Below are 26,316 nucleotides of genomic sequence, written 5' to 3' on the forward strand. Positions count from 1 at the left end.
TCACCTATGCCCTCCCAGTGTCCTACTTCATCCCCCTTCCCCCACTTCATCTACCTTCCTCCCTCACTTAGTGTCAGGTATCATTTCTCAGCCAGAGGCGAGAGAAACCATGCTCATGATGGAACATCTGCTGAATATTTATAGTTAAACCCACATATTAAGAATTTATACTTTGACAAGTTTCAGAGCGTGCTCAACACCATGCCTTCACCTTCAGGGAAGACAGAAAATTAGATTGAAATACAGTAGATTCTGATATATTGGGCCTTTAATTAATCAGGGCAGCCGCTCGTTTGGGACAACTTTTAAAACAACGAAAAGTCTTTACAAAAATAGTCGGGACTTCCTTCACTTATTTGGAACACGATGCTGCTTAAATGGGACAAGTGACTGTTGCTGAACAGTTTCTAATGAACATCAGTCGTGTGCACTTGCTTGGCCATTAGACTGTACACCACGCTTAAATAAGTTTTTTTAAAAAAAGTGTCAGTCGAGTGTGTTTGTGTTAAAAAAAACAGTGATTTTGTCACTGATAATTGGCAAGAAATGAACAGTAAGCCAACTCAGAACTGTTTTGCTCACTGTGGTTTCAAGCATTCAGGATTGGAGATGCCAGAAATGGCCATTAGACATTATGGAGCGAACAGTTTTTAACAAAAAAAGCGACAGCTATGTCTGTGTTAGGTCATCCATTTGGGCTGATGGGAGCAACTGAAAAGAGCAGTGATTTTTGATCATTTTGCGTTTATTTATTTTGCAGGAAGGTACTCAAGGCAGTCTATTATCTGCACTGATTTTTCTTCATTTACAGTCAATCAAGAAAACATGGCAGCAATGAATTCTGTTGATAACTATTAGGAACTAATACACAGTTTGATAATACTGGAGTAATATTGGTGGTGTTCTAATTTGTTCTATATTTCATCTAAATGCATAATGTGTTACTCAGTTAAACAGCAGTTTGTTTTTGCTTTTTAACTCTTTCCAGCTAATTGGGGCAGCCGTTTAATTGGGTCAAAATGTACTGGTCTCGATATGTCCCAATTAATTGGAATCCACTGTAATTGATAAACAACGTTCAGAAGCATCAGTGATAGGAGGAGAAGCAACTGATGTTACGGCCTTGGGTCATGTTCTGTCATGAAGGTAGAATTCCCATAATGAGATTGTTGCACAGATGTGGACTGTGTAGACAGGCAATATTCTGCACCAACATTCCAACAATTCTGTGGTTCCTCTCACAAAAACAATTGCACATAATGTAACATTACTGTCATACATTTTGTTTTGTCAGTGAATCTCTGTCTTTGAAATTACCTCCTGAACACCAGCTTCAAAGCCAAAGTATCAGTCAGATTGTCTGTGTAAGCTCTTATTACCTCTAATTTCCAGCTAGCCACTGAATAATGCTGCCCATGGTGCATTTGGGCAGCAGATTCAGCAAGTACCTTGTGCCTTATGCAACCACACAAATGGGCTCACAGCTCAACACACAACAGATTGCAATTAATTACTATTTGAGGTAGAGGAATCAAATGAAAATAAATAAATGGTAGAGACAGGCAAAGTCTCATCCATTATGATATTTAGAAGCATCTGTTTGCAGGGAATTAGTCATTTAGTCATTTTACTAAGGCAGTCAGACTTTAAAGGGCAACACTGCCCTAACTATAATAGCTGATGGATCCAAGTCAGCAAACTTTTGGGAAATGGAACTTAACCCTTCAGTCTCCCAAAGGAAAAGTCTGTCAAATTTCCTAGGAAATAACTTTAATACTACAGAGGTTACAAGTCTAGAATACACTAGGTTGTATTGACATCTATTTCACACCAGCCATAATTTTCAGTACTATGTGTAAGGGAACTTTGTTCAGATTATAATGGGGAAATCAACACAGCAAAGTAGAATTCTATCTTCATTCATGACACACTTTACAACTAGGTGACTGGAATCCAACACTGGGCACAAGGAAAATCCTCATATAATTAACCAGACCCAATAGGTTTCTGCAAAGAGAGAGAAAAATGTGGTTGATAGATCTCTTATTGTCTATTTTTAAATATCAGCATAGATAAGGGTAGATAAAGGCTGCAGCTTGGGAGAACAAGTGGAATCAGAGTCAGGTTTAATATCACAGGTTCATGTTGTGAAATTTGATGTTTTACGGCAGCAGTGCATTGCAGTACACAATAATAAAAACTATAAAGTATATATTTAAAAATTACCTTACATAAGTAGTGCAAAAAGAGAAGGGAAAAATACTAAGGAAGTGTTCGTGGGTTCATTGTCCATTCAGAAATCTGATGGCAGAGGGGAAAGTGTGGTTCCTGAAACATTGAAGCAATGCACAAAAAATGCTGGAGGAACTCAGCAAGCCAGGGAGCATCTATGGAGAAGAGTAAACAGCTGATTTTTCATGCTGTGACCCTTCATCAGGACTGGGAATAAAAGATGAGAAATTGGAGCAAAAAGGTGGGGGTGGGGGGTGGGGTGAGGAAGAAACACAGGATGGTAGGCGATAAGTGAAAGCAGCTAATGGGGAGGGGTGAAGTAAAGAGCTGGGAAGCTGATAGGTGATAAAGGTAAAGGGCTGGAGATGGGGTAAATCTGATAGGGGAGAGGACAGAAGGTTATAGAAGAAAGGGAGGTGGGGGAGGGGGGAAGCACCAAAGGGAGATGACGGTCGGATCAGGATATAAAGAAAGAGAGGGAAACGGGAATGGGAATGGTGAAGGGGGTCATTACCAGAAATCAATGTTAATGCAATCAGGTTGGAGGCTACCGAGATGGAATACTGTGACGGTACAGCAAGCCATGGACTGACATGTTGGAATGTGAATGGGAAATAGAATTGAAATGCACTGACCACATTCTAATATAACATTGTCCAGAGTAATAACCAACAGGATGCTGTCGGTCTCCATGTTCTTGAGATGTAGCCATGTTTCTTGTTGACATACAGGATAAAAGGTTTACCTGTATCGGGGATTGCTAATGCAGATGCAGTACACAATACCACCTCCAAAAGTTTGAAATGCTTGCAATTGTTCTTCATTAAGAATCACAGGATTTTTTTTTTTTAACTTTTTTTTATTGTTTTCAAAGTTACAGAATAAATGTGTATGAAAAAAAAATGTGTTACCCAGCCCCCCTCCCCTTAACCCCTCCCCCCTAACATCCCTATTAAAAAAAATAAGAAAGAAAAAAAAAAGGAATGCCTGGATATTGGAAGATCCCCACATGCTCCATGGAGTTCGTAATAACTTTAGTATATATATTTATTTCTTTCCCCAAGTAACCAATTATTTCATCTTCGGAGCACCTATATATTTAATCCTGTCTTTTGTAAATAAGGGCGCCAAATTTTCAAAAATGTTTCATATTTATCTCTTAAATTATAAGTAATTTTTTCAAGTGGAATACAGCCATAAATTTCTTTCTTCCAACAATCTATACTTAAAAAAAAAATCACAGGATTGTCTGATTGATTCAGCAGATTGTTGAGTGGTTGAGCGATTTCAGCATATGAATTGACCCAGGCTCTTTTGTAGTTGCACAAACCCAGAAATGACCAGAGTTGCTGAACTGTTGTAGGAGGCTTTGCTGACTTAACCACTTTTGTATGATCCTCAGTGATTTCCCTTTTACCTTAGGAAATTTTCTGTCCCAAGTAATTTACTTCCTTTTGCTGCAATTGTGCCTTTTCTAGATTTGCTTAGTGACCTTTGGAGGACACATAATTGACAAAATAAAGCATATCATGTTCCTGCTGATCTGCAGCTTCGAATGCAATAGTCAAATCAATAATCCCTCAGATGTTATGGAGCCCTTGTGGTAGCTTCATCTACTGGTATTGTTTAGCATTAACTGTGAAAGCCTACCACAGGTGACATTCAGGTGCCAATGGTAACGATTATTATCCAATGGCCATATCAATAACTGTAAACCACTTGCATGATGGCTTCAAGTCATTGAAAAGAGCTGACAAATCTGCTACAAGGGGGGCTACCCTGTCAATACATTGGGTAGCAACCCAGAAATCTACTGTTAGTCTCCAGGTACCATTCACTTTCTTAGCAGGCCAGACTGGACTGTTCAACAGGCTGTGAGTTTCAACAAGAATCCCTCACTCCTCCAACTGGTTGATAATAGGTAAAATACCTTCGATAGATGTTCTGTTCACAGGTTATTGCTTAGCACAAGGTGACATCTTGCCAGAAAATCCAACAGAATTTATTTCCAGTAGGCCACAGTCCTTTTCATCTTTCCACCATATGAGTTGATTGGTTAATTCAGATTTGGCCAACCACATGACATTCCAAACAACTTTATCCTCTACAAACTCAGGAGTGGAATTTAAAATTAACTATTCAACCATTCCAAGAAGAGGTTGCAAGACATCTCCTACCCAGAAATGTATTTCCCACAGGTGAGGACCAAGTTGTACCTCGAACAGTTTGCTTTTGAGTAATGTAATTCGCTGTCTTCCTGCATCGTATGTACATTTATGGATATCAGTCAATAATTTTTTTACCTTTGGACAATAGATTTGGTAATACATGCTAGCTCAGCTTCTGAAGCCAATAAGAATCCAGCACATTCATTAACCTATCAATAAGTTAACACACAAGCTATCTGATTTTTTTTTCCGTCATTATATTCATTATTGTTTGTTGAAACTGTGCCATTAGACTAGAATTGTCTAAACTTTGCAAAGCAGGGGATTCAACTTGCTGTTGAACTTGCCCCTGTTGTCCATCTTGTTTCCTATGCTAACAACTTTTAATCCATTGTCCACTCTTACCACAGAAGTGACACTGTGTTTTAGGGAGTTGGCTTTGGAAATGTGACTCAACCTGAGTTGCTGTGATACGTACCGTGAAGATGTTGGCTGTTAACTTACCTGCAGCAGCTGTGCTGTTGATCAACAGGTAACTGGCCCACCAGTAATGATTTTAGTCTATTTCAATATCTCGTTCCATTTGTTCGGCGGCTTGCACTTGCTCACTGTACGTAACAGCCTTTTTGCTCCAATCCAGTTTTGTCAGCTTTGCCATTTGGTAACATCTTGTTTGAGGCCATCCATAAAAGTTGGCCTCAAGCATCATACAGCAAACATGGCAGAGCTCATGATCAGTTCTTCTTATACCCCATGGATTAGAAAAATTTCATTCTAATTTGTAGATAAGAGTCAACTAAACCGCTAACCTCTATTCAGATAATGCAATGCCAAGAGAAGCTTCCAGAAATATACAAATGTAACCACTAGGGGACACTGCATATACACTGTGACCACTAGGAAACATACTAAGCAGTTACATGTATACAAGTAGTTATACAAAGTACTAGCAGGTAATTTGTTTTTGCAAAGAAAATAATAATTAATACAACTGTGCATAGGTTGCAAAGAGTATACAAAGTAGACAGATTAAGTGGGATGCCAAGAAGATGGCAGATGAAGCATGATGTAGGAATATGCAATGTTTAAAACTGAGTCATAACACCATACAACATAGAAACATGGCCTTTTGACTGCTGCTCACTGTTGGAAAGGTGAGGGGGAGTTGATGGGAAACCAATCATCAAGTATCCATTTATACTAATTCTATACTAACCCATTTCATTCTCAACTTGCCATCAATTCCACTTCACCTTCTATTCCCCTCAACTTTTCAATCAATGAGCAGCAGGAATTTTACCACCCAGTAGTGCTGAGGCATACAGTAAACTCAGACAACTGATCATATTCCATGGATCTAAAACTGTACCTTCTTGGAATACAAGGTTCATTTTGACAATGGTCAGATTTCACTTGCACGTTGATTAAACATAAACTATCAGCTGCCTCAAAGCTTTGTGAATGATTGTCTGGCATCAAGTCATAACTTCCTCCTATCTTAACAGTCATATTATTGAAGACATCTCTGCTCTCTGTAATTATCTCCATCCCTCCCTGGCCACCATCTGGCCTATTTCATGATATTCAATCTTGAACTGATTATAAAAAAATGCATCACCAAGTCAGTTACTTTTATTTCCATAAGTTTCAAATCTCAGCTCCCCACCCCCTTATATGTAAACCTTTATACCTACCGCATAATGATATCTGACCACCACGCTCAGAGCTTTGTAACTAACCTCTCTACCTTGCATAAACTCAAGATGCCTTAAACTCTGCTGCAACTATCTTATCCTGCATGTGGTTCTGCTTGTTTGCTGATCTATATTGCTGCCAATTCTGTGGTTTATTAAATTCAAATTGCTCGTTTCCACCCTTGTGGATCCATGGCCTCAATCCAACCTTTCTTTGACATGCCCTAGAGCCCTACAACACTTCTGATCCATAGTCTCCTGTCTTGGTGTTCATAAATCTCTGAATACCAAGTAATTAGGGGAGTTAACAACATGTTGGCCTTTAATATGTGAAAATTGAGTACGATAGGTCTCCTGTTCCATTTCTACAGAGCTCCAGTAAGACTACATTTGGACTATTGTGCACTAATCCATTTTCCCCAGCTAAAGATACGCTTACGTTTGGGTGAGGATATGAGAATGATTCCTAGGTGAGTTTGTCAAATGAGGTGCGATTAAGCAGACTTGGCTGATACACTCCTGTATTTTAATAATGTGAGGCAATCTCATTGAAACATACAAAAGTTCTTAATTGGCTTGATAGGACAGAAATCAAACTGATGTTTTCCCTGGCCAGTGTATCTAGAACCAGGGATCATAGTCTCAGAATAAGGGAAATGGTGTCAGGATGGAGTTGAGAAGAAGAGGATGGTGAATTTTTAGAATTATCTACTCAAGAAGCCTGTGTAAGTTCAGTCACAGAGTACTTTCTAGTCAGAAATCAAAAGATAATGGGAATCAAGGTATATGGCATGAGTGGAATAAAGCTCAATGTGGAAGAAAATAGCATGGTTTTATAAACCATAAACCAACCATAAAAGGCCAAATGACCTATTTATGCTAGCCTTTCTTATGTTCTTATTGTTTTTTATTCATCCTCTCTTTGTTAATGTCCACTATTATATAGTCCTGAAACAGCATTCTCTTGAAAATCTTCATCTCAACAATTGTGACCACAGTTTTTTGACTGTCACTCTTAACAAACCTTTTGCAGTACTGAAGATATCCATCCTCTTTGTTAAAGATACCACTGGAAAATTTCACTCATGTAGGTAAATGTGGCTGCTGATAATGCAATTCACTTTTAAACATCTTTTCACTTCCAATGCCTCAAACCTCTAGATAATACCCCAGGCTTGAAATTCCAACCGCAGCACACCTCTGCATTGATTTCCCGGAACGCAAACCAATGACAAGAATTGACATCATCTGTGTTATTTTATGTTTTGTGCCTACTTTGGCACTTTTTCCTCACATAAATTCTGTAAGTACAAATTTTGTTCCATAACTGAATTTTTTTTTGTCATGATTGGTGACTTTCATAGGAACAAACTTCCGTTACCTTAACAGCCGTAACACAGGGGGTATAATATATATGCTGAAGGACTGCTGTATTGCTGTATTGTCAGCGCCATCCTGTTACATCCAATTTTTAAAAGAACAAATTGGCTTCAGGGGTATTTCATTGCAATTTTGCAATGCACATCTCAGTCACAAAAATAAGTTCCAGCTGAGACAGTACAGCCGAGTCCTTTGTCATAAATATAAAACGTTAATGCAATGTTGGGAGTCACTGCTGCTGTCCAATTGTGACCATCTATTCTATTCATTCAGATGGGGGGGGGGGGAAGAAAGGTCAGGAGTCTTGGTGTCTGACATATATTCTAGACTACAACCATGTGGGTTTAGGTTGTTTCTATGTCTACATAATAAATATTGGATTTCAATGCAATGTGCTGCACAGAAGTGTTTTGGAACATTTCTGCAAATCATAGGATGAAGTTTACATAAAATTAAAAACAAAAACTCATTTTCAATGAATCGCCAGTAATCTCAGGATCTGGACAGTGAGCAACCATTTCTGAGAGATCTCTCTCAAAGCTAGCCAGTCAGGATCTTCTACTGCTAAACTGTTCACAGTGTTTTGAACCAGCCAACCTGATCACGATGTCTAATCAATATCCATTCGGACCCTGGAGGAGTATGTAAGCTGGCATTCTTGAGGAGACAACACCCTCCAACTGCGCTCTGATGATGGCTTCTCAACTGGAGCCAAAATGTCTGCTAACATTTTGCCGAGATCCACGATCAACCAAACTTCCAAACAGCCACTTTTTATTTTTATTAATTTCTGCAATGCTAATTGTGATGAAAAAGCTGCATATTTCCATGGTTTGTTCCTTTTATGTAAATCCCTTGGTTAAAAATGAATTTTAAATTCTCATGTTCAGAATACAAGCTCCATATACATTTTGTCCTGTCACTTGCAAGAAAAAAAAACACAGCAGGTGACATTGAAATATAATTATATCATTTAGCAAACCGGGGCCTGTGTTACATATTACCTCCCACAAAACCCATGTCATTCCCATATTAAAAATATTTCAGTTAGGACTGTATGAAGTAGCAGGGTCTTCCCACTGGGTGGCAGTCTTGGACATGTTTGACAAAAGCAATCCAACCACTTGATCACCATTTATTCCTTGCTAACAGAAAACTCCAAATATCAAGACATGGATTTGGATAAAAAGCAAAACTGATCAAACATGGAAAATCCATCAGTTTTATATTAAAATGCACACATTTTATCTTGAAGATCCTCCTCAAAAGCTCAAGGACTTTCCAATCAATGGAAACTCCAACCATAAAAGTGCTTTCAGAATCAATTTAGCTCCAACCCAACTAATACAAAGATTGAACATGTACGAATATCAAAAATAATTTAAAATCTCTTATAAAGGAAAGCACTTTAAAAATAAAATAATTTTTTAAAAATTAAAAACAAAATCTTTAAATCAATCATTTATATATTGAAGGAAATTGTCTTGCACATACTCAGTCTACAAATGTTACAACCAGCTGCAATCATTGGGCCTGTTGGATTGCTGTTGTGTATTTAATATTTTAATAATATTGTAAATATATTGTTTGATTAAGCATTCTTTATTTAAATGATTCATTATGGGTTATACGTAAAAGAATGTGAGTGGCATATGTCATTATGCCACCACATCAGAAGTGCATGCCTTACTATGGTAAAAACAAAGTAGTTACGTTTATCCCTGGGCTCCAGTTTTTTTTCTTACAATTAATTTATGGAGTTACAAAGCATAAGTGGCAATGAGCAAGTATTATAATGAACCTCAGATGACTACCTACTGTTGAATTGCATCATTTTTCCCCCTCTCGGAAGGGGAGATATTTGAATTTATAAACAAAAAGAGGAAGAAAACATTTGAAATACACAGGTTCATAAACAGTGATCACAATAATAATAAAGTAAGCAGAAATAGCTGGCTACATCGGAAAGAGAGATGCATTCAATGGCACACAGATTAGTGATTTGTGTATACAGAATGAATTGAGCAGTATTTTGAAGCAAATGAAATGGCTCATGGAACGCGAGTGCCAGTGTTACTGAGCATTATAAGTGGAAGACCATACAGTTTCCTTAGAAGTTTGACTGCTCCAACCAAACCAGCCAAAATGAGCTTTGCTGGATTCACGAAAGTATCGGAGGAGCTACATCTAAGTGTGGTCAAAATGGAAGCATTGTCTCAAAGCTTCGTCTGGTGACCTAGGACAGATGAACAGTTCGAGCAGCTTGCCATGTACAGTTCTGGATGCCAACATGTCTAGAAGATGCCAAGAGTAGTGCCTCTCCATTTCTAGGAATGGCCAACATTGCCCTGGCAGAGGATTCATGTGGATTTTGCCAGATCATTCACTGGCACAAATTTCTTGGTAGTATTACACGCAGCTACAATGTGGCCATATATGTTTCCAATAGCCCCCCACTACAGCTCCACATACTGTTAATGTATTGAGAAGCCTCTTCCAAGGACTGGTGTTCCAGAACACTTAGTCAGCGACAATGGATCATGGTTTGTTGCTAAACAGTTTCAGCCATTCCTGAAAATGAATGGAATAAGATATATTACACCTGCCTCACAGCACTGAGTTACAAATGGGTTGGTGGAAAGGTTTGTTCAGAGTCTAAGGAACACACTGTTAGCAACTGGAGAAGGCCGGGATGTTGGAGAAGTCAGCAGTCAGGATATCAGAGAACCTGGTCTGGGTTCAGAGGAGCTGACCTGGCTGCAGGCCACGTCGCTGCCCAATACTTGGAAGCATCGAAGTTGAGGCAGTATAACCACGGGAGATTATCTCGGTCTTTTCACTTGCAATAGCAAGACTCTGTTGGACAGTGATAATATAAGTTGCCGGAGGCCGGTTACCCTTGTCTGGTGGAGGGACAGATGACATGGGAGCTGTGTAGCCTCAGTTGAAGTGAGAACAAGGCCTCAAGCCTTGGGCTTGCCTGCTGCTGCAGACCAGGTGAAAGACCCAGAAGCATCACAGTGCGGTGTCTGTGTTCAGCTAGGGCCTGGACTCCCCCATCAGTGCATTGTTCGAGTTGTAGAATGGCAAACTGGATTTCGTGCCTCTGCACACTGCTGGGAGACTGTACCACTGAGTGCTGGATATTGTATATGGTCCAAGACCCTGAGCGACGTGTTTTATTTTCCAAGTGAATACGCTTCTTTGCTCGCTATTTTGAGTGTTACTCACTATTTTGAAGTTTGCTTGCTATTTTGAATGTTTTGCACCTTTGTCCCAGAGGAATGGTGTCTCGGTCAGCTGTATCAATGTATTGTTGAATGATAACTAAAGTTGATTTGATTTGATTTGATGTGAATTGTCGGCAGAACATACTACACTGACACTGAATCAGAAACTCGTTCCTCGTATGATAACCCTTTAATTTCCCGAATCATTCTTGTGAACCTCCTCTGACCCCTCTCCAATGCCAACTCACATTAAATGAGGAGTCTAAAACTGTTCACAATACTCTAAACCTCCTGAAACGAATGCCAACATTGTACTTACCTTCCTCACTACCCAATCAACCTGCAAGTTAACTTTTAGGGTATTCTGTACAAGGACTCCCAAGTCCCTTTGTATCTCAGATTTTTGGATTTTCTCCCCATTTAGAAAATAGTCTGCACATTTATCTCTACTACCAAAGTACATGACCATGCATTTTCCAACATTGCATTTCATTTGCCATTTTTACCCATTCTCCTAATCTGTCTAGGTTCTTCTGCAACCTACCTGCTTCCTCAACACTACCAATCTTAGTAACATCTGCAAACTTGGCAACAAAGCCATCTATTCCATCATCTAAATCATTGATATTCAGCATAAAACCAGGAAGCGGCCCAAATACCAACTCCTATGGAACAGCACTAGTCACAGGCAGCCAATCAGAAAAGGATCCTTTTCTTCCCACTCACTGCCTCCTACCAATCAGCCAATGCTCTCACCATGCTGGTAACTTTTCTGTAATACCATGGGCTCTCAATTTTGTAAGCAGTTTCATGTGTGGCACCTTGTCAAAGACTTTCTGAAAATCTACTGCATCCCCATTATCTATCCAACTTGTAATCACTTCAAAGAATTCTAACAGGTTCATCAGGCAAGATTTCCCCTTAAGGAACTTGTCCATTGTCTATATTGACTTTGTCCTATATTAACCTGTGTCACCAAGTACTCCATAACCTCATCCTTAACAATTGACTCTTACATCTTCCCAGCCACTGAGGTCAGGCTAACTGATCTATAATTACTTTTCTGCTGCCTCCCTCCTTTCTTAAAGACTGGAATGACATTTGCAATTTTCCAGTCTTCTGGCACCATGCCAGAGTCCAATGATTTTTGAAAGACCATTACTAATGCCTCCACAATCTCTACCACTACCTCTTTCAGAACCCTAGGGTGCAGTTCATCTGATCCGGGTGACTTATTAAGGTCTTTCAGCTTCTTGAGCACCTTCTCCCTTGTAATAGTAACTGCACATACCTCTTCCTTCACACGTGACAACATCTGGCACACTGCTGGTGTCTTCCACAGTGAAGAATATTGCAAAATACGTAAGTTCATCTGCCGTCTCCTTGTCCGCTGTTATTATTTCTCCTGCCTCATTTTCTAGAGGTCCTCTATCCAATCTCATCAATTTTCTTACATACTTGAAGCTTTTACTATCCACTTTAATATTGTTTGCTAGCTTTCATATTTCATCTTTTCCCTCCTATTGATTCTTTTACTTGCTTTTTGTAGTTTTTTCTTTAAGCTTCCTAATCCACTATCTTACTGCTAATTTTTGCTTTGTTGTATGCCCTCTTTTTTACTTTTACATTAGCTTTGACTTCCCTTGTCAACCACGGTTGTACAATTTTGCCATTTCAGTATTTCTTTATTTTTGGAAATCATCCATCATGCATTTTCCTCATTTTCCCCAGAAACTCAAGCCATTGTTGCTCTGCTGTCATCCCCGTCAGCATCTCCTTTCAATTTACTTTGGCTAACTCCTCTCTTATACCACTAATTTCTGTTACTCTACTATAATACTGCTTCATCAGACTTTACTTCCTCCCTGTCAAATTTCAAGTTGAACTCAATCATATTACGATCACTGCATCCTAGTGGTTCTTTTACCTTAAGCTCCCTAATCACCTCGGGTTCATTATATAACACCCAATCCAGTGTAGCTGTTCCTTTACTAGGCTCAACGACAAACTGCTCTAAAAAGCCATCTCATAGGCATTCAACAAACTCACTCTCTTGAGATCCATTTTTAACCTGATTTTCCTCAATCGATCTGCATGTTGAAATCTGAATGCTGTCTACTGGACCAAAGTGGGTGGAAGTCTGAAATAGAGAGCAAACACACCATTGGGAGTATTCTGTACACTGGGGAACAGATCAGAAAGCAGACTTTGGAAAGGTACAAAAATAACAGAGTTATTGTCACAGATGACTTCAACATCCCTAATATTGATTGGCATCTCTTTAGTGCAAAAGGCTTAGATGGAGCAGAATTTGTTTGGTGTCTCCAGGAAGGATTCCTTACAGAATATGTGGACAAACCAGCTACATCTAGTAAAACATACTACATCTAGTGCCAGGCAATGAATCTGGTCAGTGGTTGAGCATTTCAAAGACAGTGGCCACACAGTATCTGTGGTCAGGGATAGGAGCAGATGATGTATGAAAGTATCTAATTGGAGGATGGCAAATTATGATACTATTCAGAAGGAACGTGGGAGTGTAAACTGGGAACGGATGTATGGGGGAAAATACACACAGAAATGTGGAGGTTGTTTAAGGAGCACTTGCATGGAGTTCTGTTTAGGTTTATTCCATTGAGGAAGGGAAAGGATGGTAGGGTGAAGGAACCATAGTTGACAAGAGAAGCAGAATATCTAGTCAAGAGGAAGAAGGAAGCTTATTTAAGGTTTAGGAAACAAGAATCAGATGGGGCTTCAGAAAGTTATGAGATAGCTGAAAGTAGCTTAAGAAGGGAATTAGGGGACATGAGAAGGCTTTGGTGAGTAGGATTCAGGAAAACCCCTAAGTGTTCTACACACACATAAAGAAGAGAAGGATGATGAGAGCAAGGCTTGACCAGCCAGGAAGAGAAGAGGAAGCATGCTTAGAGTTGGAGGAGATGGGTGGACCTTAATGAATATTTTGTTTCAGTATTCATGAGAGAGAGACCTTGACAAACATAAAAGTAGATGTAGAACAGGTTAATATACTGGGAGCATGTCAAGGTTAAGAAAGTGGATGTGCTGGAACTTTTGAAAAACTTTGGGATAGATAAGTCCCTGAGACTATTTGTCATATATCCCAAGTTAATACAGGAAGCGAGTGAAGAGATTGCTATGATTTTGGTGATAATCATTGCATCCTCACTGGCCATGGGAATTGTACCAGATGATTGGAGAATGACAAATTTGAATCACCTGTTCAAAAAAGCTAGCAGGATAATCTTGGGAATTATTGACTGATGAGCCTTATATCAGTGGTGGGAAAACTGCTTGAGAAGATTTTTAGAGACAGTAATTATGAGCATTAGTAGAAGCTTTGTCCGATTAGGGATAGTCACCATAGCTTTGTGAGGGACAGGTTGTGCTCCATGGGCCTGAGTGAATTCTTTGAGGAAGTGTGAAAAAAATAATGAAGGTAGAGTGGTGCATATGTATTTTAGTAAGGCTTTTGACAAGGTTCATTCAGAATGTTATGAGGCATACAATCTAGGGGAACCTGGTTGCATGGAACTGAAATGGCTTGTGCACAGAAGGTAGAGAGTGATAATAATGGTGCATATTCTGCCTGAAGGTTGGTGACAAGTGATGTTCCACAGGGCTCAGTTCTAGGACCCCTGCTTTTTGTGATTTGTATAAATGAACTGGATGAGGAAGTGACTTAGTAAGTTTGCTAATGACACAAACATTGGCAGTGTTGTGGATAGTGTGGAAGGTTTTCATAGGTTACAATGGTACATGGTTAAGATGTGGAGCTGGGCTGACATGAAGCAGATGGAGTTCAATCTGGCAAAGTGTGAAATTGTACACTTTGCAAGGTTGAACTCGAAGGCAGAATTTAGAGAGAATGCAGGGAGCTTTGCCAGAATGCTGCCTGGATTAGACAACCTGTCCTAGGAGGAAAGGTTAAGTGAGCTAGGGAATTTCTCTCTGTACTGACAGAGGATGAGAGGCAACATGATGGAGGTGTGTTACGAGAAGCATAGATAGTGTTCAGGCAGCACTTCTTTCCCAAGGAGGCAATGGCTAGTAACAGAGGATATCCACGTAAGGTAAGTGGAGGAAAACTTACGAGAGATGTCAGAGGTAGTTTAACCCCCCCCCCCCCAAGAGCATGGTAGATGCTGGAAAGCACTGCCAGGGTTGATTTAGAGGCTAATAGAATATGGACATTTAAATGACTCTTCGATTGGCACACGGTGCTAAAAATATGGAGTGTTACGGGCTGTGATAAGAGGAGGGTTAGATTGATTGTGGAATAGATTCAAGTAAGTTGGCACAACATTGTACTGTGCTGTGCCTGCAATGTGCTATACTGTTCTGTGTTCTATGTTCCTCTCACAAGCAGGACCAATTATATCCCATGCTTTCACTTTCTTTTCTACTACTCTGAGCCCAATGTTGGAGAACATTATTTCTGTGTGCTTTGAAAGAAAGTAGTTATTAATAGAACTCTCAGTATCTATGTACTTTTGCTCAAACTTTTGGACATCTGTTTTATATAATTCACCATCGTTCCAAATTACAACAATCTTCTGTGTTCAAAGTCCTCAAGTAGTTTCCATTGCCTTTTATTTTCTTTAAGAAAGCATTCACTGTAAGCCTATATAACAAAATATACATGAGAGCCAGAGGACAATTAGAGAACTACATATTTACTGGAGGGAAACAGAGCACCAAGCCCAACAGCTGTATACTGGCATTCATTCTCCACATATGTCTGTCAACTTATTTCACCAGACTCAATCAAACATCTTTCTCCTTAACATTCATATCTGAATTTCCCTTAAATGCACCTATACTATTCAGTTTAACCAGTCATTACCGTAGCAATTTCCACATTCTCACTACTCCCAAATTCCCAGTTTTTAATTGGTCAGTTTGTTACATTATCCATTATAGCTACAGTATGACGACATGCTGTGAGAAGTTTAAAAAAATAACATTAAGGATTGAGAGAGAGAGAAAAGACTCCGAACAACACAGCACAAAAGGAAGTCATTAGGACTATACCTCTGTGCCAGTTTCTGAAAAACCAATCTGCTTAATAGCACTCCATGCTTGTTTTCTATTACCTTGCAATATTATTTTCCTTTGCTTTTAAAAGAAATTAGAATTTCTTCCCTGCTTTTCATACCTTTCTAAAGTCTTCCTTCTCCCTCATCTCTAATTTCCTTGCCTGTAAACATCTGAGGTCTCTGCATCCTGAACCTATAATCATCCCAAAATTTAATCACTAACTTTGATTGCCTACTTCTAATCCCAAGATGCCTAGTTTTAAAATTCCACACATCTTTTCCTTCTTTAAGATATTTAAAATCTATCCCTTTGAACTAAACTAGAAGCTAGACTGGACTGCCAACACAGATGCCTTGTGCAGGAAGGCACAGAGTCGACTGTACTTCCTTAGAAGGTTGGCGTCATTCAATGTCTGTAGTGAGATGCTGAAGATGTTCTATAGGTCAGTTGTGGAGAGCGCTCTCTTCTTTGTGGTGGCGTGTTGGGGAGGAAGCATTAAGAAGAGGGACGCCTCACGTCTTAATAAGCTGGTAAGGAAGGCGGGCTTTGTCGTGGGCAAAGTACTGGAGAGTTTAACATCGGTAGCTGAGCGAAGGGCGCTGAGTAGGCTACGATCAATTATGGAAAACTCTGAACATCCTCTACATAGCACCATCCGGAGACAGAGAAGCAGTTTCAGTGACAGGTTACTATCGATGCAATTCTCCTCAGACAGGATGAAGAGGTCAATACTCCCCAATGCCATTAGGCTTTACAATTCTACCGCCAGGACTTAAGAACTTTTTTAAAAGCTGTTATTAATGCTTTTTGAGATAGTGATTTAGATGCATATCATATTTTTTACTGAGTTAAGTATTGTATGTAATTAGTTTTGCTACAACAAGTGTATGGGACATTGGAAAAAAGTTGAATTTCCCCATGGGGATGAATAAAGTATCTATCTATCTATCTATCTAAATTTTGATCATCTAATATTTCTTCGAATAGTCTGATGTGAAGCATTTGTCCTTTAATTATTATGTGAAATGCATAGAAATGTCCTTTGCTATTTTGCTGTATAAACAGAAGACGGGGTTGCTGTTATTGTTGTTGAGTCTGCGCCAACACCTCTCCAAGCAATGCATGCTCTTTCATAACAACTTGCTGCTTTAAAACAATCCTCCAGCAAAACCCCTTATTCATTCACCATTTAGCAAATTATATCCTCCAGCTACCAATATTTTAGCCAGGGTGATGTTTCGCCAGCTCTACTGTACCAATACTCTATCTTAAATCTTGCTTGAATCTTCTCCGATCCTACATGAGGTTCTGTTCCTTTACATTACAACATACACTCATCCCGAGTATCATTCTAGTAAATCATTCCCATATGTTCTACTACCATCATTCCTCAGATATGGTTGCACTGTGTTTAAAACAAAAAAAAAGTTACTATGCTGGCACATACAACATTTTTATGATAATTTAAATGCTCTATAACCTACCAATAAGGCACTTACACTGAGATTCTGTGGTAGATAGACTGGAAATATTAACTTTAATACACAGGTTAAAAAGATCTGTAGATCCGCTTTTTAAGAAACAGTTACATTTGGGAGTCCACCAAAGCACGTGTTCAAACTTCCCGAATTCTCAACAGTCTCTATGTTTTGCTGATACTGAATTTAACAGAGATGGCAGTAAATGCACACTGTTCAAACCTTTGAACAAAGTATGGTCCCTAGTATGAGAAGGACTACAAATAGCAATCAATTATATGGAACATACTTTGTGACTTAATTTCCTTTGAGCACTAAACTTTAGTGAATATATTAAATCACACTTGTTAAACTCTGTGCAGTTTCAATGGATTAATGACAGTTAAATTATTGCCAATGGGGATTTAACAGGAATATAAGTAAGCAAATGATTTCATTACCATTTTCTGTCAATTTTCACACGCTCTCCACACGGTTTATGTCTGACTTCATCTCAGAGCATAGGTTTGCAATCAATATCTAATACATGCTATTATTAGCCCACAAATTCCTACAGCTATTTCAACATCACCACCATTCATTCTGCTTCCTGTAAGGACTCCATTCCATGTTCTGGGTTTGTTCATCACAGATGTGTTTCCCAATGATTTTGGGAACAGATTTTGCACATTTGTGCTTTTGCAATGTCTTCCCTTTTAACTAACCATGGCCTCCCTTATAACAGTTGACAGGGCTCTCAACATAAGCAAAACTGTCAAAAAAAAAACATGTGTAAAATTTTGAAGAACACGAATTGCAAAGAGTCCTCAAAAGTGAGCCTGTAGATTGTAGAATCAGTCCATTAACCTGGTGGTGCGGGACCAAAGACTTCTGTAATCCTGCCCAATTGTAGTAGCTTTCTTGTGGCAGCACTCCATGTAAATATACTTGATGGTAGGGAGGGTTTTGCGCCTGTGATGGATTGGGCTGTATGCACCACTTTCTGAAGTCTTTTCTGTTCCTGGGCATTGGTGTTTCCATATCCGGCCATGAAGCAAACAGTTAGGATGCTCTCCACTGTGCATCAGTAGAAATTTGTCGCCAGAGATCTTTTGGAGTTCTACTGACAAATAAACCATCTCTTGAAAGTACCTCTTGTGCTTCCTTTGATTGCCGGTCCTGAAGATGGAGTTACCCTTGCCCTCACATTCCACCTCCCTAACCTCCTCTGACAGTGCATCATTTTCAACAAGATTACAACACCAGCCACATTATTCCCTCTCCTCCCCTTTCAGTGTTCTGAAATTTTCCAAAGGGACCTCGTTCACTCTTCCATCTCCACCAACCACACAGTTCCTCACAATATTTTCAGAGGTCTTCTAGATAATGTAGCAATGTTGCACTCCTTCAGATTTGAAACACTGCATCTTGTGCTAACAATGTGGTCACCTCTACACTGGAGGAGCCGCACATAGATTAGCAATGAACTTGCGCTTAGTCCACAATGGTGAGCTCAAGCTTCCGTAGTACTTCTGTTCAGACCTCTCTGTCTTTGACCTTTCACATTGTCTGAATAATGCCAGTACACTCTGGAAGAAGTGCATCACATATTTCACCTTGGATATTGCAGCCCTCGGGATTCAGAGTTGAACAACTACAGCTATCCAGCCTTTTCTATTTATATCAGGATTGATCAGTTCTGACATAAAACCATCCAGTGATGATGATAACTTGGTTTCTTTCTACCCCTCTCTCTCCATGGGTATTGTCTGATCTTCTGGGCATCTCTAGCATTCTCTTTTGGTTAGATTTCAAGTAACAGCATCTCATAGTTCAAATATATTCTTCAGTTCCCTTTCTCTCTTAATTTTTCCTCTACCATGTACTGACAATTACACCTCCTAGACAAACGTACTCTTCATCCTGTGACAAACATTTTCCTTGTTATCTCCACCATCTCCCCAACTTGAATCACAATTCTTCTCCAGTTCTGATGAAGAGACACTGACCTAAAAATTAATTCTGTTTCTCCCTCCACAGATGCTGACTGACTGGCTCAGTGTTCCTTTTATTTCAGATTTCCAACAATAGCAGTTATCTTTTGCTTCTGTTAAAATTAGCACTGAGAGGAACTGGCATCCCTTTGTTGAATTTTAAGGCTCGCTTTTCTTCTGGAATGTGAGTAAGGAGCACAATTAGGTGAGAAGCAAAGATAGCAGTGAGGGGAGAGAAGGTTTCAGTGAGTCTGTTCTGCCAAGAGTCTTCAACCTACAACATCCACAAGTGCTGCCTGACCTGCTGAGCGCTTCCAGCATTTTTCTGTTTATTTCAGTAAGCAGAGACCAGGGGAATGTAGAGGAAGAGGTGGTTTGTGAAGACTGAGGAATGGAGCAGAGTGGGTATTATATCCAATGACAAGTTAACTAGATTCAAATTATCCATGTTAAACTAGTACCCAAAATTAAAATTATACCCAGAAATACAATCAACTTTCTCAACTTCATTATATAAAATATTAATAGCTTCACTGCGCTGTTTAAGGATCTTCACTTATTGGCTAAAAGGAACCTCAAAGTCATTCGATTCCTAAATGGACATTGAACCCATGAACACTACCTCATTGTTTTAATATATATTATTTCTGTTTTTGCACAATTTTTAATCTATTCAATACACATTTACATTTACTTATTTATTTTTACTTTTTTTCCTTCTGTATTATGATGCATCGAACTGCTGCTGCGAAGTTAACAAATTTCACGACACATGCTGGTGACAATAAACCCAATTCTGAAAGTCTGTTCGTAGAGATGGTGCATCTCTAAACTCTAGCATGAGTTTCTATAAAAATTGCGAGCTATGAAGTTAGTGAAAGATATATTACCTCCAAAACCTATAAATGAGGGGCTTAGAGCTTTGCAAATGCCAGAATTATCTCTGGGGGTCCCAGTAATAGCATATAACCTAGTTCTGACTGCTCTACTCCAATGACCTCGCCTGCTGCTTTTCTAATTCTAACTATGCACCACCAGTTACCTCGCTTTGTTGATTATTTTATTATTCTTTTTCCCCTAATGACTATTGAAATTTTCCTGCTTTCTTAATTACCTATAAAGAACTCCAGAAGAATAATTTTACATTGGAAAAATACAATGAAAACAATGAATAGAATTTTTAAATAAAATTTTGGATATTTATGAAGGAATTCCCTTGCCAACAGAAAACACCAGTGACTGCAAGTAAAGAACTAATGATATTGTTTCTGAAAACCCATTTTTTCTGTCAACCCTCTCAGATCAAAGCAGTTTTTAATAACAACACTAGAAGGTGCCTAACTGTATCCAAAGACAATGCAATTCTGCTTATAACAGACCCACACAGTTCAAAGTAGGTCACATGGATAGGAAGGGCTAAGAGGAGTTATCTTTATGGCACAATGAGATATTCACATCAAACAAGCTAACAATGATGACCTATCTTTCCCTTCCTTTAAGAGAATTAACTAATTCTTATGCAGCAAGAAAACTGTACAAGTCATCCCTTGTACAGACGTTTAGAAATACACAAATGTATCCCTGAAGAACTCACAAAGCACTACACAAAAATTTGAAGTGCAGAATAGAATTTCCTCTCACACAGTTTATGTGAAAAATACCCAAGTCAACAGAAATTATTTTCAGCTCCCGTTTGTTGATGCATATGCAAATGATAGGCTTCTTGTAACAGAAAATTATGATATGAACCATTTTCTAGAAATGCAACCAACCCCACCAACTACCACCCCCCCCCACACACAAAACAGAGGTCACCTCCAAATATGATATATATGTGGAAATTTAGGATTACAGATGACTGCAGTACTTTAACAGACAGTATTCCCCTCAACAGTCATTTGGGAATTTGTTGTTTTTTTAGCATCTCTTGTTTAAGTGGTCTCTGAATACTTACCACTTCCTGAATTAGAAGTAAAGACTCATGTAATGTGTGGCCATCATGTGGATATACAGTATTTCCATATTCAACAATTAATTTAAAATGCTGCATCTCAATAGAAAATGGTGATGGATTAATTTAAGATGAACATCAGGGAGTACCTACTCTCTGACTTAAATAAAAATGAACAATCCAGAATGATTTAAAATAGACTTTGACAACATGTTGAAAGAAATAAACATTTTTTGTGAAAGGATGTCAAGCCAGCACAAGAAATTACCTTCCTATATTACTGATAAATGATGGAGTTAACCTACCTTTCCAAATTCTCTTAGTGTGTGTGTCTGCAATGGAAGTCCAGTCTCCTTTGTGTTTCTCAGAAGAGCTGAGAGAAGAAAGCACAAGAGACTTGCACTTGAAACTGAAATGTTCCATAATTCAAAATATTGAAACATATATTATAAAAACATCATAAAATTATAAATTATAAAAATAAAATTATAAAATTGTTTTAAAATATTATAAAACATGATAAAACATGAATCTAAATATTGAAACCAAGTACTAGTGTTACAAGAATTAAATCACATAGATGCACATTGTATATTATTTAAACAAAAATTTTGCAATAACCTGAAATGCTATCTAAAACTAAAACCCTGATGCACGTAAAGTTATGTTAGTACTGAATTATATTCTCACTTTCAACTTACTGCTCAGCAAGGTGTCTAAAATAGACTTATCTTTTAGAACTGATCGACTTGCAATTCCACAATGGAAACAAAAAACCTGGAGTGTCTTTAATGTAAAGACACTACATAAAGTGCCTATAAAAAGTATTCACTCACCCCCCACTCTGGAACTTTTCATGTTTTATTGTTTTACAACATTGAATCACGGTGAATTTAATTGGCTTTTTGTTTTAACACTGGTCAACAGAAAAAGACTTTCATGTCAAAGTGGAAACAGATCTCTAAAAAGTGATCTAAATTAATTACAAATATAAAACACAAAATAATTGATTACATAAGTACTCACCCCCTTTAATATGACACACTAAGTCATCACCAGTGCAGCCAATTGGTTTTAGAAGTCACATACAGTAATTAGTTAAATGGAGGTTACCATGTGCATCAAGGTATATCAATTGAAAGTAGGAAAATTACATCTGTATCTGGTGAGTCAGTATCCTGGAAAAAGCTACAGCATGAAGACAAAAGAGCACTCCAAGCATCTTCACGAAAAGGTTATTGAAAAGTACAAGTCACGAGATGGATATAAGAAAATTTCCAAGTCACAATGTCACTTGGAGTCCAGTTAAGTCAATCATCAAGAAATGGAAAAGACTATGGGTTCAGCTGTAAATCTGCCTAGAGCAGTCCATCCTCAGAAACTGAGTGACCATGCAAGAAGGGGACTAGTGAGGGAGGCCACAAAGAGACCTATGACAGCTCTGGAGGAGTTACAAGCTTCAGAGGCTGAAATGGGAGATAATGCACATACAACTTTTGCCTGGGTGCTTCACCAGTAGCAGTTTAATGGGACAGTGGCAAAGAAAAAGCCACTGTTGAAAAAACTCTCATGAAATCTCAGCTAGAGTTTGCCAGAAGGCATGTGGGAGACTCTGAAGTCAGCTAGAAAGTTCTATGGTCTGATGAAACCAAACTTCAGTTTTTTGGCCATCAGACTAAATACTATGCTTGGCGTAAGCCAAACACCGCACCTCATCGAAAACACACCATCCCTACCGTGAAGCATGGTAGTGCCTGCATCATGCTGTGAGGATGTTTCACTGGAAGAGCTTGTGAAGGTAGAGGGTTAAAGGAATGCTGCAAAATACAGGGTAATCCTGGAGGAAATCCTGATGCAATCTTCCAAGAGAACTGCAACTTGGGAGAAGATTTATTTACCAGCAAGACAATGACCCAAGCATAAAGCCAAAGCTAAACAGGAATGGCTTAAAAACAACAGAATTAATGTCCTGGAGTGGCCGAGTCAGAGTCCAGACCTTAATCCAATTGAGAATTTGTGGCTGGACTTGAAAAGGATTGTCCACCCATGATCCCCCATACAGTCTGACAGAGCTTGAGCAGTTTTGTAAAAAAGAATGGGGAAAAATTGCAATGTCCAGATGTGCAAAGCTGATAAGAGACTCAAGGCTGTAACTGCTGTCAAAGGTGCATCTACTAAATACCGACCTGAAGGGGGTGAATACTTACGCAATCAATTATTTTGTCTTTTATATTTCTAATTAAATTAGAATCACTTTGTAGAGATCTGTTTTCACTTTGACACGAAATAGTATTTTTCTGTTGATCAGTGTCAAAAAAGCCAAATTAAATGCACTGTGATTTAATGTTGTAAAACAAACCATGAAAACTTCCAAGGGAGGTGAATATTTTTTATAGGCACTGTATCACTATTAGTTCTGTGACACAAACTTGAGAAAATCTACAAATACTGAAAATCCTAGCAACATACATGAAATGCTGGAGGAACTAAGCAGGCCAGGCAGCATCTATGGAAAAGAATAAACAGTTGCCGTTTCAGGTCAAGACCTTAACTGTTCACTCTTTTCCATAGATGCTGCCTGGTCTGCTGAGTTCCTGCAGCATTGTGTGTGTCGACCAACAGTTTTGTGTCATGGCTCAGCACCATGTGCTAGTTAGATGACCTTAGGGGATAGTTTTTTCCCCCATGGGATGTGGGTAATCCTGAGAAGACCACTTTTATGACTTACCTGTAGTTGTCATTAAGGTAGTCAGACTGAATCGTCCTGTAAAGTGCTAAAATGACATCAATGTTTAACCAGATGAAGTGTCTGATAGGCAATGGTGAAAAGTAGGGGCTTTGCATGATACAACCGCTTTTAGAGGCACAGCACACTTAACAGATTAATCAAGTTCAAATCCATTGCTTTTCTTGACTGGCAACTTCTAACAAAAGTACCTTTGGTGTCATAATCAATGAATGAATTCCAAGAAGCAAAACTCAATAAGGAAGGGTGAACTACTGCTCCAGTGACAGAACAATACATACTGAAAAATGCTATATTTATAAAGCAAATTCAATAATCCTGAATGGTGGTCTCTCTCACGCTGCTCCTGAAGGATGATCCTTGTGTTCGAGTGATCTCTCTTGCCCTCTAAGCTGTCAGAGGATGGTGCTGAGATGGAGCAAGGTTTAACCGAGACGGACTGTAGTTTTTATGACGGTTTCTATTTTTAGTTCCGTTCACTTTTCTTTGTTACTACTTTTGGCCGATATTTGAATCGGGGTCGCCTGCAGATAATGAACACTGAGCCAAACTGAATTGAAGCATGCCTTTTGATTTTGTATTTTGCTTTTTGCCTGGCTTTTTTGTTGCTGTTTATGCAATCTTTTTGCGTGCAGGGGGGAGTGGGGTTTGATGGTTGATATATTTTTTTCAACGGGGTGGTTCCATGGTTGTTCCTTGTGTCATGACAGACTGTTGAAAAGACGAATTGCAGGGTTGCATACATATTTTGATAAAAAATGTACTTTGAATCTTTACAAGTATGGCTTAACAGAGTTGTTACATTCCAAAGCAGCATCCAAAACCAATTATATACTGTATCTCAGTAGCAGACACAATAACTCAATCATCACATTGATCAGTTTATTACATGCTCATGAAACAGATCACACAAAACAAATAAAATACAGACATTTCAGAATCCTGGGGTAAGAATGTGTCTTCAGATGGGATCTGTGAACCTCATGTTAGCTGGAGAAAAAGGCCAACATTTGCTGCCAACCATTTGTTAGTGATATACCTCAATGATTTGGGTGAAAATGTAGATGGGTGGATTCGCAAGTTTGCTGATGACACCAAGTTTGGTGGAGTTGTGGACAGTGTAAAGGACTATCAAAGAAGACAGTGGGATATAGATCAGTTACAGATATGGACACAGAAATAGCGGGTTGAAATTATATCCAGACAAGTTTGAGGTGTTGCATCTGTAAGGGATTTCTTATATTACTGCATATGTTAATCAAAACGGCTTCTTTGTTAAGTAAAAGTAGGAATGCTTCTTTGTTAAGGTAACTGGTGACAGAGTGCTTTCTCTCGCAGCTTGTTTGGGTTATAATTACCGATAATGAGAATTGTATTCATTTGTTAACCAATTGGGATAGATGTTATTCTTTCTTGTGGGTCTGTGAGCTGTTGTTGTGCGGGCTTTGGGGAGTTGGAGAGAAGATCGCAAGGAAGCGCTCTGGTCGACCACTGAGGTTGGTCCCAGGCGCGCGGGTTGTGGAGGTCAATGAAGATCGAATAGTGGACCGAAGACTTCGATGGTTGAGCTCCAACGATTGTGCACTAATTGACTGAACCCTGATAAGTTCTGGCGCCTTTTCCTTCCTTTCTTTTCTTTTATATATATTGTATCGCTATTAATCACTTAGTTCTAAGTAAGATCTATAAAGTGTATTCTGTAAACGTACATGGTGTGCAGTTTGATATTATGTGTGCGGGTATGTACCAGTGTGCATTTCACAGCATCCACGCATATGGGAGGCGTGGTTTGGCGGGTGGACAAATTTTCCCCTAGATATACACCAGGCGATCGCGTGAGCGTTACACACCTTAGGAAATCAAATGAAAGGAGAATGTGAACAATGAATGGTAGACCCCTTAATTGCATTGAGGTACAGGGGAATCCTCAGTGAGGTATATTGAGATACTTCCAAGCAACGTTCCCTCTAATTTTTAGTAGAGAGTGTGCGCAAAAATCTCATGTTGTGCAAATTTTTTTCCTGTGACAAAAGTATGTGCGCACCGAATGCACACATGGCACAATTTATGTAGGTTTGCAAAATATTTGACATCAAACTGCACAGAATAACAACAAAATAACATACCGGTACATATTTAAGTCACTCAGTTATTTTTTCTCTCTCCTGTCTTTGGCATTTACCCATTCTTTGTAAACTCTATCTAGACTAATAGAACTTCCATCCAATTGATAGGTTTTGATTCTCATTACCATATCCAAATAACATTCACCTCGATGGTTTCTCAGCTTGTTTTTGAGTTGATTCATTAAGCTAAAACCTCGCTCACAGTCCACACTAGACGCAAGGTTCCCCCAATGTCCATCAACTGTGCAAGGTCGCAAAACAGTTCATTTTGAAGTTCAAA

At 38.9% G+C, this 26,316-nt stretch overlaps 1 protein-coding gene across 1 annotated transcript in view; it reads right to left on the bottom strand.

Moving 5' to 3' along the window:
* Positions 1 to 26,316, bottom strand: part of pde4dip (phosphodiesterase 4D interacting protein) — a 422,313-nt gene that overhangs the window by 342,250 nt on the left and 53,747 nt on the right. Inside the window, exon 3 of the mRNA XM_073063246.1 lies at positions 21,470 to 21,537. Coding sequence (XP_072919347.1) covers positions 21,470 to 21,537 — 68 coding nt within the window. The remainder of the gene's footprint in view (positions 1 to 21,469; positions 21,538 to 26,316) is intronic.

The sequence above is a fragment of the Hemitrygon akajei genome, chromosome 12 (genome assembly GCF_048418815.1).
Source record: "Hemitrygon akajei chromosome 12, sHemAka1.3, whole genome shotgun sequence".
NCBI lineage: Eukaryota > Metazoa > Chordata > Chondrichthyes > Myliobatiformes > Dasyatidae > Hemitrygon > Hemitrygon akajei.